The 13,671-nt window shown below is 34.2% G+C and overlaps 1 protein-coding gene across 1 annotated transcript in view; it reads left to right on the top strand.

Moving 5' to 3' along the window:
* LOC119831891 (NF-kappa-B essential modulator) overlaps window positions 1–9,180 on the top strand; it is a 10,733-nt gene extending 1,553 nt beyond the window's left edge. Inside the window, exons 2-12 of the mRNA XM_038355461.1 lie at window positions 339–449; window positions 774–875; window positions 1,191–1,316; window positions 1,980–2,081; window positions 3,136–3,269; window positions 3,881–4,030; window positions 4,292–4,382; window positions 5,041–5,186; window positions 5,714–5,825; window positions 6,471–6,653; window positions 8,920–9,180. Coding sequence (XP_038211389.1) covers window positions 339–449; window positions 774–875; window positions 1,191–1,316; window positions 1,980–2,081; window positions 3,136–3,269; window positions 3,881–4,030; window positions 4,292–4,382; window positions 5,041–5,186; window positions 5,714–5,825; window positions 6,471–6,653; window positions 8,920–9,009 — 1,347 coding nt within the window. The 3' untranslated portion in view covers window positions 9,010–9,180. The remainder of the gene's footprint in view (window positions 1–338; window positions 450–773; window positions 876–1,190; window positions 1,317–1,979; window positions 2,082–3,135; window positions 3,270–3,880; window positions 4,031–4,291; window positions 4,383–5,040; window positions 5,187–5,713; window positions 5,826–6,470; window positions 6,654–8,919) is intronic.
* The last annotated feature ends 4,491 nt before the right edge of the window (window positions 9,181–13,671 follow it).

Genomic DNA, 13,671 nt, shown 5'->3' with positions numbered 1-13,671 from the left:
AGCTGGGAATTGCCCGTGCTTAGGAACAAGATTAGGTGTTGAGACAAACATTAAATCTAAAAGAGAGGGAGAAGAATTTATTTTTGTTTTTTTTTTAAAGAAAGAAAATACGTTTATTAAGACACATACAGGTAAATATAACAAAGTCATTATTATACTTAAAATAAATATGTGCCTTAATTAGGCCCGCCACTCAGCATACTAACTGATTTTCAGTGGATGCCTTATGCCTCATTGACAGTGGATGTGTTCATGCTCGAACTATTGAATTTATGAATATTTTGTAAAATATAATCAAATATGTATGTACATGTATAATTATAATGTGTGTATTTCAGGTTATAGTTGAAAATGAGAAATTAACTTGGCAGAAAGAATCTTTGGAGCACATAGTCGATGCGACATCTAAGGAAAGGGATGACGTTAAAGAGAAATTGAAGAAGATAGAGGTAATTTCTTTTTGGTCCCATTCATCTCTTTCGACTGGATGAACTTTTTGATGAGACTTTTTGTATTTGAAAGTAGTTTGTCTCTCTGTGGTCCCATTTAAATTCGGATTGGTTTCGGTCCAATTTGAAGACAGTTAAGTTTTTTATTTAACAATAGTTATTTATGTTTAAATATCAAATATGTATATAAATTTGTGTACATTTGTGTAATACAAATGGCATTGGTGTTGAATATCGATTTAATTGTAAGGAAAAAAAAATGTCTTGGTATTTAAATCCCTAGAAAACGGCTGGACCTTTTTTGATTTTGCCCCAATGTTTCAGTTGGAATTTTCACATTACAAATGCGGCATGCATGATATGGTCAAAAATTATAAGGAACAAGTGAAAGAATTGAACACAAAACTGCAAGAGGCTTCGAAAAATGTGAGTATTATAATATACTAGCTACGCCCCGCGGTTTCACCCGCGTAAGTCCGTATCCCGTAGGAATATCGGGATACAAAGTTGCCTATATGTTATTCCAGTTGTCCAACTGTCTACCTACCACATTTCATTGCAATCGGTTCAGTAGTTATTGCGTGAAAGAGCAACAAACGCACACACATCCTTACAAACTATCGCATTTATAATAGTAGTAGGATAGGATAATAGGATAGTAGGATTATTTAAAAAAAAAATTAGAACATTGTTTTTCCGCCACTATTTACATCGTTCTGATTGCGGTTGTTTGTTTTTCAGGAATCTTCTATTGCAGAAATAAGAAAGAGAGACGAAATGACTCACCAGCTAGAAGCTAAAGTGACAGCTCTTCAAACCGAATATAAGGCTGCGCAATTGAAAATATTAGACTTGGAGAATATCAAGGTGAGATAATAAATGATCGGCGAGATATTTAAATGTGAATTTTGAAATTTGTTCAAAACATTAATGCACTTATATTTGAAAGAAAGAAAGAAAGATACATTTATATGACTCCATAAAATTACAATTTCAACAAAGCCCATACAATTAAGATTACAATTAAAACAAAGAAAAAATTAATTTTAAATGTGACACATAAGCAGGCCCAAATTTGATTATTGGACGTACTCAAATATTACTTATGTTATTACATACTATTGATAAATTTACATCAATAATTATTTATTTTTAATATTTGGCTGATTTTTCCAATAAAGGGTTATCCATTTTGTTATAAACATATAAATTTATTTTCATTTGTGTAATAAGACAGAAACCCCAATAGGAGGCCCGTGTCCCCGCAGTGGGAACATGTATGGTCTGATAATGATGATGATGATGAAGGAAGAAAGGAATCTACTAATATAATAAAGCTGTTTGTTTTGTTTGTGTTTTGTTTGTTTGTTTGATTGAACGCTCTAATCTCAGGAACTACTTGTCCGATTTGAATAATTCTTTCAGTGTTAACACTAGCTCATTTATTATAGGAAGGCTATAGGCTGTTTATGTACCACGGACGAAGCCGAATCTTTAGTAAATAATAAGGATTGTGATTTGTTTTTTCAGTTGGAGTTTGCGCAATATAAATGTGGCGTTAACGATATGGTGAAAACTTATAAGGAACAAATACAAGAATTGAATCTAAGAATTAAGGATGTACAGAAAATTGTGAGTTGGCTTGTACTATCTAAATCCAGTGTTTTTGCATGTCTTATTCATTATTCCTTATAATAACTAATCCATAATTAGCAGACGATCACAGTCTTAGTAATGAGTAAGCCAAAGAGTTTGTCTGTTTGAACGCGCTACTCTCAGAAACGACTGGAGCTATCGAAAATAATTTGACCTTTGATATGTACATGATTTCTGAGTGTTATAAATAGCCTGTGAGACTTATATGGCCTATATGCTATATATGTACCACGGGCGAAGCTAGGGCGGAAGCTAGTGATACTAAAAATAAAGCAATGAAATATAAATAACCTGGAACAAAAATTTTTTTTTTTCTAGCATATATAAACAAGGTTCTGAAATATGTTACAAACAAACACAATCACTCACATTTATGATATATATAATATACTAAGTAAATATTGTAGTTTAATAGTTTTAAAGGATATCACTTTAGTTTGTTGTGTTCTATATCACACTATGACACTTCACACTAACATGATAAATGGGAAAGTGTATTTGTTTGGATGTTTGTCCGTCAGTCACGCTGGAACTACTGAACGGATTTTGATGAAATTTGGTATATAGACGGGGTGTGAGCTGACTTGGGTGATAGGATAATTTTTAATCCCGATTAAAAGGGAGCATCCTTTTATTTTTTTTATTTCGTAGCGGGCGGATGAGCTGGTAGTTCGCCTGATGATAAACAATTACCACCGCCCATGAACGTTCGCAGAGGCTCAGACCTCTGAGAATGCGCTGCCCGCTTTTAAGGGATAAGGAGAGGATTGATGATTGGAAAGAAGGAATGGACTGGGAAGGGCGAGGAGAAAGAAATTGGCCTCCGGCTCCCCCACTCACCCCACAAAACACAATAGCAAGCTATTATTTCACGCCGGTTTTCTGTGGGGGTGTGGTACTTCCCCGGTGCGAGCTAGCCCAATTCGTGACGAAGCATGCTCGACTCCCACAATTGATCCCTTGCGATAAAACAGGAATCTTGATATCCGCGCGGAGCCTGGACAAGCCTATAATATTTAAATAATTCCAGGTTTTCCAACCCGTATACACGACAAACGAGGGCGCTGAGAAATCGTCCCAATATGCTGGCTACTTGACTAACGTTCAAATGTACAATCGCACACTTAAGCATCTAGCTGAACACCTCAATAGCTTGACCAATGGGTAAGTTGAATATATCATCATCATCATCAGCCCATATATGTTCCCACTGCTGGGACACAGGCCTCCTATGAGGGTTCAGGCCATAATCCACCACGCTGGCCAAGCGCGGGTTGGCAGATGTCACATGTCGTCGAACTTTTTGATCCTCGGACATGCCGGTTTCCTCACGATGTTTTCCTTCACCGTTTTAAGCAGTGGTGATGTTATCAACATGCACAGATAAATGAATATATCACAATGTATAAAACCTTCATGGATGATGGAGTATTTATTTATTAAATTTAAAATTAATTTGTCAAAGCCTGACTGGAAGGAGAACGTTTTAAATACTTATTGTTCTTTTTTAAGGGTTCTGTATATAATGTTATAAAATACCCTGTTGTGAATTTGTTGTCTGTCTATCGGTATGTCCGTCCGTCTATCACCAGATTCGTATCCAAAGAAGGGTAAAACAGTGATAGACAGACGATTGAAATCTTCAGGCACGGTGCACTTCTGTTGCCATTAAACAATAAAATATGATCATAAATACCTTATTTTTACGGAACCCCTAGTCGTGTCGCGAATTCTGCAACTGGCAGAAAACGTTGTAAACATTTTATCGTTTTCAGTTTATCCGACGGGCTTGTGAAAACTTTAGGTGCATTGATAACTGCTCAAGAGTTCAAATTGGAAAGGGCCTCAATAGAGAAGCTTCGAAGTGCCCTGGCCGATGTTAAACAGCATATTGAGAAACAACATAGCAATGTTGTGAGTAATATGTGAGTATGCGTTACGATTCGCTTCGCTTTTACTTCGCCTTCGCTTCGCTCCGCCTTCGCTTCGCTTTTGCATCGCTTACGCTTTTTTATTCATATTTATTTTGTATGGACTCATGCTTTCGTTGAAGACAGATAAAAAAAGTGACCAAAAGATTATTTATATAAACGTTATGACGCCCAATGTTATATGTATTCTAAAATAAGTATTTACTACAGTGAAATAATATAATATTCCCTTATGTATATTCTTTAATCTTACAGCGGTGAAGTGAAAGGCACACTGACAATATTCGATGGGATTTTCAAAGATTACAATGAATTATTGAAGAAGGCAGTCACCAAAAAAGATAGCGTAAGTATTTTGAATCTATCTGGATTTGAACTCGAAAGAGCTGGTTTATTAGTAAATTATCGGATTTCCCAGATTTGATTTTATTTAACAAATAAAAAATGCCCCAATTGTATTTTAAACAACAACAAATTATTGCTATTTTTGCACATGCCTTACTATGCTAGGCTATACTAGGCTAAAGCCATAGTCAACTTTGATAGTAGAGGGCGGGCTCTCTGATATCACATGTCGATTTTTAAATATTTGTTAACAGTTGGAGTACTAAATATGTGTACAAACATTTCAGAACCCCCCCTTCCCCATGATGTGACATAACACATTTTAGATTTTATGCATCTCTCATCAAAACTTATAACATTCAAGTAATAACTTTGTATCGAGTACATAAACTTTAATGAATCGAAATTCCAATCTTAGTACATGTTTTAAAATTGGAATCCCAACATGACGTGCATATTTTTAAAATTACGTCACGTTTTAAGAACCCCCTTCCCCAGGATGTGACGTAACACACTTTATATTTTATGCATGTATTTATAGAATAAATCTAGAGAAAACTTACTTTAAATCTTAAATTCCGAATCTTAATACACGTTCTATATATTTAAATTGTTAACCTAACATGTGACGTCACAAAACTGACAAAATTCGCTTCCAGCCTCCGCCAAGTGCGAGCGTCGAGCAATTAACAGCTGCGCTAGTGGCGAGGGGCGAGGAGGTGCAAGCGTTGGAGAACGAGATAGCCATGTTGATTGGGAATAAGGAGGATTGCGATTTGCTAAAGGCACAAGTCGACCTGTACAGGTACGTGTTGGTGTTAGTGTTAGTGTTCGTGTGTGAGTAAGTGTTACTTTTAGTGTTAGCGTTCGGGTTAGTGTTATTTTAAGTGTTGGTCTTAGTTTTGATAGAAAGATTTTTTTTAGTTGGATATATTATATTAATTATTATTGATGAGATATATTATATTATATTATTAGTTGGATATTCTGTGAAGTACCGGTTATGATGTTACCCATCACCGTTTCGAGCAGTGGTTATCTGAATAATGTGAAAATTTAAGAATCTGTATCTTGCACACTCGTCTGTTGTTGAACCTTCGACTGTTCAGTTTTAAATCCTAGATCCTAACCACTGACCCACCATACAGTATTGTAGCAGACATACAGATGGAGTGCGGAATGCTAATATATATATTTATATAATAAAATACACATTGTACAAACTACGATGAATTAGGTACAGCGCGCATATGAACTCTATTGTGTACGGGTTACGGTCGAATTTCCTATAAACCATGGGCGACCTTCATTCACATTATATGGTCTTTGCAGAAGCGATTTTGAAGCGGAACGACAATCTCGCGAAATGATGGCCAGCGAGAAGGAGATGCTGGCCACGGACCTCAGGGTGTTGCAGAAGAAGCACGATGAGTTGACGGAACACGTGAGTATTGATAGTAATACACATTTATTTGAACGTTAAATTAAAGTCATGTGGGAGTCGAGCACGTTTCGGTACGAATTGGGTCAGCTCGCACCGGGGAACCACACACCCACATAAAATTGGCGTTGGTAGCAGAAAAACGGCGCGAAATGGTAGCATGCTACTGTGTTTCGTACGGTGACTTGGGGAGCCGGAGGCCCGTTTACTTTTCCTCACCCTAGTCCATACCTTCTCTCCAGTCGTTACTCCTTTCCTTATCCCTTTCCTCTAGAAAGCGGGCTGCGCATTCGTAGAGGCTATACCTATGTTTATGGGCGGTGGTGATCGCTTACCATTAGACGACCCACCAGCTCCATTGCCAATGTTGCCATAACAAAGCCCCTTCTTTCTCAATTCTATTGTTTTACCACAGAAATTTTTACTGGCTGAGCCGCTTTTGATGATTCTTTTTTTTTATCTTACAGCTCGTGTCTCCCTGGTGAGACGGTTTCGACTCATGATCAATTTTTATTTATTACATAACATAGAAAGATACAAGTATCCTGCAAACATAAATTTATTATAATTTTTCTATTTACAAAATGTTTCATTTATAAATCGTTTCAATGCTATAAAGCTAAAAAAATCAAATTTGTTTATTCGCAGCTGGAGCAAGTGCGCAGGGCAAGTCCAGCTATTTACAGCACAGCGAAAGCCAAAGCGCAAGCAAAAGCAGCACAGACGCCAAAACCGATAACTAGCACGCATAGAAATGCTACTGCATCTGCTACTACTGTTACCACTGCCGGGCCTAATGCTGCTACTGCGGCTACTGCGGCTACTAAGACGGTGAGATTTTTTTTTTTAATTACATAATAATATACAGTAGTGAAAAAAGTTTCGCATTGATAATTTTAAAACAACATGAAAACTTAATCTACTTAGTTACGTTCTTTTTATATATCGCTAGTATGCCGCCCGCGGGTTCGTTCGCGTGGTAAAAGGAAAATGACACGGGAATGAGATGTTTCACTGTGGTAACAACCAGCCTATGTCACTTTCGAACCTCCTAACTATCTCTAGATACAAATGAATCATAAAAAATCGCTCTGTAGCGATGATGAAGACAAACAAACAAATTAAACCCACTTTCGCATTTGCTGGTGTTATGCAAGGATATTTAACAGTCAGTAAAGGGAAAAACAACATAATATCTAATTTTTGTTCCGTTAGTTCCTGAGACTAGCGCTTTCAAACAAACACAACAGGTGTACAATGTGTTCATTAATTATTGATGATAAGGTGAAAAAGAAGAAAGCGTCCGGCGAGCAGGAAAAGATCGGCGTACACGAAGGCACGCCGCCCCCCTTGCGGTACGACTGTCCAGTGTGCGACAAGCCTTTCAAAACGTTGATACTGTTGCAGCAACACGTTGATAGTTGTCTATTATAATGCGTGCAGTTGATTCGAATTCAAATTTCGAATTCGAATTTCGAATGCATTTATTCTCGAATGTAGGTACAAAGTATAGAGTTGGTCATAGTGAATTGGGAAATTGTAATGTCTATGAGTCAATATGGTTAACATGTATTTTTTAGGGCAGGATTATTGATAACTTTCATAATACACACAACATTTTCAAAATCGATGAACATACGCCAGTTTAAAAAAAAATACTACGTTGTTTAAAAATAAAACTGGCTGATTTATAAAAAATAAAAGTAACTGGCCGGTTTTTTTTTTTCCAAAGGACAATCTATGGGATCTGGTATAACGCTTGTGTGTGACTCTAGTTAATTGTGACTTTGTTTTAAAGTGCTTTTAAATTTAGCATTTTATTTTGAACGCGTTTTTTACCTCTGTTATCTGTTAAAGTAATTATTTATTTTAATTTAGGCGTTGAGATTTATGTTTCTTATTTATTTTGTGAATGTTTTTTTTTTTGCATCGAACATTACGAATATAACGTGCATTTTTATTTTTAAGTATTTTTTTTATAATTTATTTTGTTATTAAATGTATTTGATAGTTATATATGTTATTTTATTAAGACAATCGTCTATTTTCAATAGGATTTTCATAAAAAATAGGTGAGATATTTTACAATGTTAGTGCATTGTGTTGACTAACAAAAATATTAATATATGAATTTTAATGTTAAATAGTTAACAGCATTTGTTTTCATTTGAGTTTGACATTCTGTAAAGTACTTTAAATAACCAACTGCATTTTTTTTATTTACACCATTATTTTTATTTACTTACCGCGCTTTTTTTAACAGGTTTGAAATTTGATGTTGTATTTTGGAGATAAGATAGTGAAATAATGCATGTGATAACCATGTGTTTACGTTTCAGTTATTGTATAATTCTCTTAAAATAATATCAGACTTTAATATACAATTGAGGTTTCTTTTTTGTTTGACTTACTAATAAAAGTTTTAGGCTTTGTACAATACAAATAGTGTTTAAATAAGGAATTTTTGTTTAGGTAAACTTTTAAACCCTCATAGGAGGCTTGTGTCCCAGCAGTGGGAACATGTATGGGCTGATGATGATGATGATGATGATGAAATTTAAAAAAAAAATTTGTTTGCTCACTAGCTTATTTAAGTGGCTAATAGTTCTTGGCTTAATTTAAGAAATCCTAGACACCTATTTGAAAAGTCAAACCCCATATTACGTCATCTACAATTTTATTGTACGTGCTGCGCATACAAACATACATACAGACGGACTGACAGAAATTCTAAACAGTTAGTTCTAAAAAGTTCTTAGTTATCTATCTATAACATGTACGTAGTTATATAAATGCCAGAGAAAGAACTTCCGCACTTTCTGCCCTTTTTTTACCTACTTTCTCCACAGTTTGTTTTTGTTCTGTGTCAAGAAATTGGCGTTATTTTTATGATGGCCTTTCTGTGTATGATTTGACATTGCTGTCAATTGGTCACACTCTCGAACCTGGAGATGAACCATTTGTAGAATGGAATGAATTAATTTCTTGTCTCTTCTCTTATTTAGCTTGTTACTTGTGTGTGGCGAAAAAGTTTTTTTCCGTATCACGATGAATGTGTATATTTTTCATATTTAATAATGTGTTAATGTTCTTTCAGATTTACAAATGTCCAAAGTGCTTACATTTCTCCAGCGATCAGTATAAAGTTATGGAGGACCATTTCGACTACTGCCTGGACGACTTTTAAGCTATTAACTACATATAGGACGAGTATACGATTTCACTATAGATAGATAAATTTGATTGTATAATATATTATATGGAAAATTACCAATCTGTTAGAAAAAAATTCCTGGTCTGAAATATTGGAATTGAGCGATGAGAAAAAACTTGAAGTTTTTTTTTTTGTTTCGAATATTTCGATAGAGAAATTTTAAAATAAAAAAATTTTAAAATAAAAATAAATTCGATAGAGAAATTTTAAAATATTTTTTTTTTGTTTGATTGTTATAAAAAAATGTCTTCAGAAAAAATAACAATCGGTTAAAACAATCACTGTGGTGTGATAATGTTCGAATAATTAAGTCTATGGTAAAGAAAAAAAAATAGTTTTTTTTGTTCTGTTCCATGTTATTGTGATGATGGCAACATTTCTATATATTTTTTGTTTGATTCTATCGTAACAGAGAGGCTACCGTAATGTCATATACTAGTACTTATTCAATTGTGTGAAAGAGCTAGAGCTATATGGGACGCCTACTAAATATAGAATTAGTACTGCTTTAAGACGTTACGGCAACCTTCCAGGATGTTGTTTATTTTAAGGTAATATAATTCTTTTAGACATTGCTTGTTATCTTACAATATAATTTTTTCATCTTTTTTTAATTAGATTAGTGTTGATTTTTTTTGTTGAAATATTCATTACTATAAAGTTACTATTGAATAATAAACTCTGCGGTCCACGAATATTCTTCTAGGAATTTAGCATGGTATAATTTTTTATACAAGTGAAATAAGATAATACATTGTTCTTAATAGAATATCAGGTGCTAGAAGTTCAATACATTATGTTGTAATAGGTAAATATAAATTTAAATTTCGCACACAATTATTATTGCTTGTAGATGAGCAATTCTATTGAGAAAACTGGCAATAAATTGAAAACTGTAAATTGTTTTTTTCTTTTGTCTATTGTATGGTACGATTGCTGAACATTTTGCGATAATACTAAAGAATAAGTAATTGTCTTTCTGTAAATATTTCACTCGTAGCTCAAGATGAAATAAAAAAAAGGTTATATCATTTTAAATTTGATTAATTAAAAATTTCTGCTTCGATTGTGAATCGCTTGTGAATAATGCCACTGGATGATTAATTAAACATGTGAGAAATATTGTTAATAATTTTAAATATTCTGTCAATAAAATGTAACAGGCTTCTTCCATTGCGTTACCATATTGTGCCATTATTGTAAAGAGGAAATAGTAAAAATAAAATATAGCAACAAGTTATAAGTTTTCTTTAGATTGTTTACGGACATGAATGTTATATTTTTAAATATTTACAAGAGTGAAAGAAATAGTATTATTTTTTTAACGTTGACATTAGATTGTTTGTAGGCTGTTTAATTTTATGTCATATGTGATTGTGATAGTAGTGTGAATAAAAAAATATTTTAGATAATATCAGTAATAAGTATCATTAAAATGTTTATTTTTACTCTGTTCTCAATGGTTTCTTGGCATCATCTGATATCTACCGTCCGTAATAGTGAAAAAAATATAGTAAAGTTTTTTTTTGCGTGCCTTATATAGACCAGGATAGACGAATCACGAAAGAGGCAATAAATAAAAAAAAGCAGTGTCCAGGTGTTTTGTCTCTTTCGCTCTATTAACCGTAATATTCCATAAATAGTGTTCATTTAAAATACATAAACAATTGAAATGGTGATGCTAAGATATTATTGAAACGGAGTTCAAAGTGTGATTGATAAAAGACTGTTCATGTTATGAGTTAGTATGATTCTTAGGTTAGTTCTTTGTAGTTTAAAATAAAATTAACGCACCGGATGATTTGTGTTTTATTTGTAGAACTTATAACCCCCTTCCCTATATTGTTTTAGTTCCCTATAAATAGATAATAATTTATCAACTGTGTAGATGTGCATATCCCTATCGTATTTTTATTTTATTTATTAGCCGATTGCATTGGCTTCGTCCGGGTGGATCCGGTATAGAAAAAAATTATTTAAAAATCTATTGTCTATGTCACATGTCTCCTAAAAAACGTAGCTATGAATGAATTTACGAAACTTTATTGCACACGCATCGTCAAAGGATTTAAATGAGACGCTTGTCAATATAAACAACAATCAGCGGGTATGATTTTAAAGGATGAATTTCCATAATAATCATATTATTTTTTATTTATATTTTTGGAGACATAAAACTAGTTACAAATGAATCTATTATATAATATAAATCGTTTTGGTCTATTTTTTCAGCAATAAACATTATGGTGTATGTATTAATTAATGTAATGTCAGGAATTGCGCGCCAAAGCGAAGTATCAAAACTAGATTTTGCATTAACGACCTGCGATGTAGTCAATTTTCTTTTCAAATTCTTCCTTTTTGTCTAAATAAAGTAATACTTCCAAACATGCAGTAAAATTTGCCGTCGTGAAACATTTTGACCTAAAATAATAAAAAAAAACAAACTCGTAAAGTATTATAGTATCGGTGGCGTAGGTATGACTTAAAACAATGGAAATGTTATATGATTGAAGAGGAATGTTATACGATGTTATATTGATTACAAATGAATTTATGATAAATATGCTTTTTGATTTGTAGGTAAGATTTGAAAGTGTCTTAAAAAATACCAAATTAAGAGCAGTGACGTAACGAAACGGTAGACAGGTTGTATACAATATTTTTTGGTACATGGTAATATTGTATTGTACAACGGCAACGGTTTTCATATGTGGTAGTCGAGCACGCTTCGGCACGAATTGGGCCAGCTCGCACCGGGGAAGTTCCACAGCCCCACAGAAGACCGGCGTGAAATAGTGGCATGCCACTGTTTCTTATGGTGAGTGGGGGAGCCGGAGGCCCATATCCTTTTCCAAGTCCTTCCCAGTCCTTTCCTTTATTCCTCTCGTCACTCCTTTCTAAATCCCTTTCCAGTTTGAAGTCGGCAATCTATTTGGATAGGCGTAAGGTCTGCAATCGACCTTCCAAATTTTCATGGGCGGTGGTAGCGCTTACCATCAGGCGACCAACCAGCTCCATTGCCGACGATGACATAAAAAAACGGCCTCTTATAAACCGCTCTCTTACTCTCACGCATAAAATAGATTACACGTCACTCCTTCGCCTACGCGACTCAGGCAATTACCTGACTTTCGTGTCAAATTCAGATATATTCATCGTAACATATTCATCGTTTCTCTCTGATGTTAAGGTTCTATAAAATCACCAATTATCATGATTTGATAATGTCTGTCCAAAACATACCTGCACAAATAGAAAACCTGAGGTTCCCTATACAGAGTATAACAGTCGTCGCACATACGGTCTAGACGAGCGAATATAGCACTGTCATAGACCCCCTTACATTTCAGCTTGTTGAAAGAACTTTCGAAGTCTACAGCCAATACAGCAACGACCACTACCAGGAATACCGACCAAAGCATCTTAGATTTATAAAGGCCATTGTACATCATATTCGAAGTTATCCTGAAATTGCGTCGCACATAACATTATGATATAAATGTATGAGAATGGAGTCTGTAGTTGATATGATATGTGAGTGAACATGTCTTCATATATTCCTTTACCGCCTTATTTTTTTAATCCATGAATCGTTAGATGCAGAGTTGTTAGTTTAAAACTAGATGTGACACCTACTATTTATAATACGCTTATACACAATAATCCGTGGGTGATCAATTAAGTTATGTATATAGGACATGAAACTATAAGACTCGGCTTTCCAGACTTCGGAGTTGGAAATAATGAAAAAAAGCCATTACATGTTTTGATGTCCATCTAGATGTACGATTGATATCTTCGCGATCGCTAGCGCTGATCGCCACCTATAGATTTCATGATAATAATGCAATACCTTCCGGACTAATAACTTGCGACGTCAGCTTCAGAATATTTGGAGGGTTAGAATATTAGGTATCTCTAAGGTCACCGCTGTTCAACCCGCCAGCGGATCAGAAGCGGACGGTCACCATGCTTACATACCAGATACACTTATGTTAACGATTGTACGAGTTATCAGCCCAGAAAGGATTGGCCAAACTTGCTCCTGGCTCGCGGACCACGCGGTCATTCGAACAGTTATAACTATTGTTTTAAACGTGCCAAACGCCGTTGAAATATTTTTATTGATTGTGGGAGGTAGTGTATGGTAGTAATTCCAGAGTTCTTTTATTGGAATATAACCAGGCGTTTGGATAATTCTGTTATTGCCACTTTTACCACTATGTATATTGTTTGTAAGTACATAATATTTTAAACCTTTTCCGTGGACTATGGACGGTTATTGTTAGTGAGAATTTTATTAGAGTAATACAAATATTTTGCTAAAATTTTAACAAAACTATAAAAATATCACCTTACAGACACAAAATGCGCTTGAGAATTAAACTATAAAATCAATCGACTTTTTATAAATAGCTAATAATTAAGTGTATCGAGACAATCCCATGCAAAAATAGTATAATATTTTTTTCTGTTTTATAATATGTGCAATATGTTTCCATTATTGTGAATTTATTACGCATTTCCGCGGTGTAATTGTTTGTCATCTTAATATGCTTTATACTTAACAAGTTTAAACCTGCGGCTTCATATTATTAGATAGATAAAGCAGGTTATAGTTTGAAAAATTAA

This window comes from Zerene cesonia, chromosome 14, assembly GCF_012273895.1.
Source record: "Zerene cesonia ecotype Mississippi chromosome 14, Zerene_cesonia_1.1, whole genome shotgun sequence".
In the NCBI taxonomy this organism is placed as follows: domain Eukaryota; kingdom Metazoa; phylum Arthropoda; class Insecta; order Lepidoptera; family Pieridae; genus Zerene; species Zerene cesonia.
The sequence above is the reverse complement of the archived record's forward strand: the minus strand, read 5'-3'. Positions and strand labels throughout refer to the sequence as shown.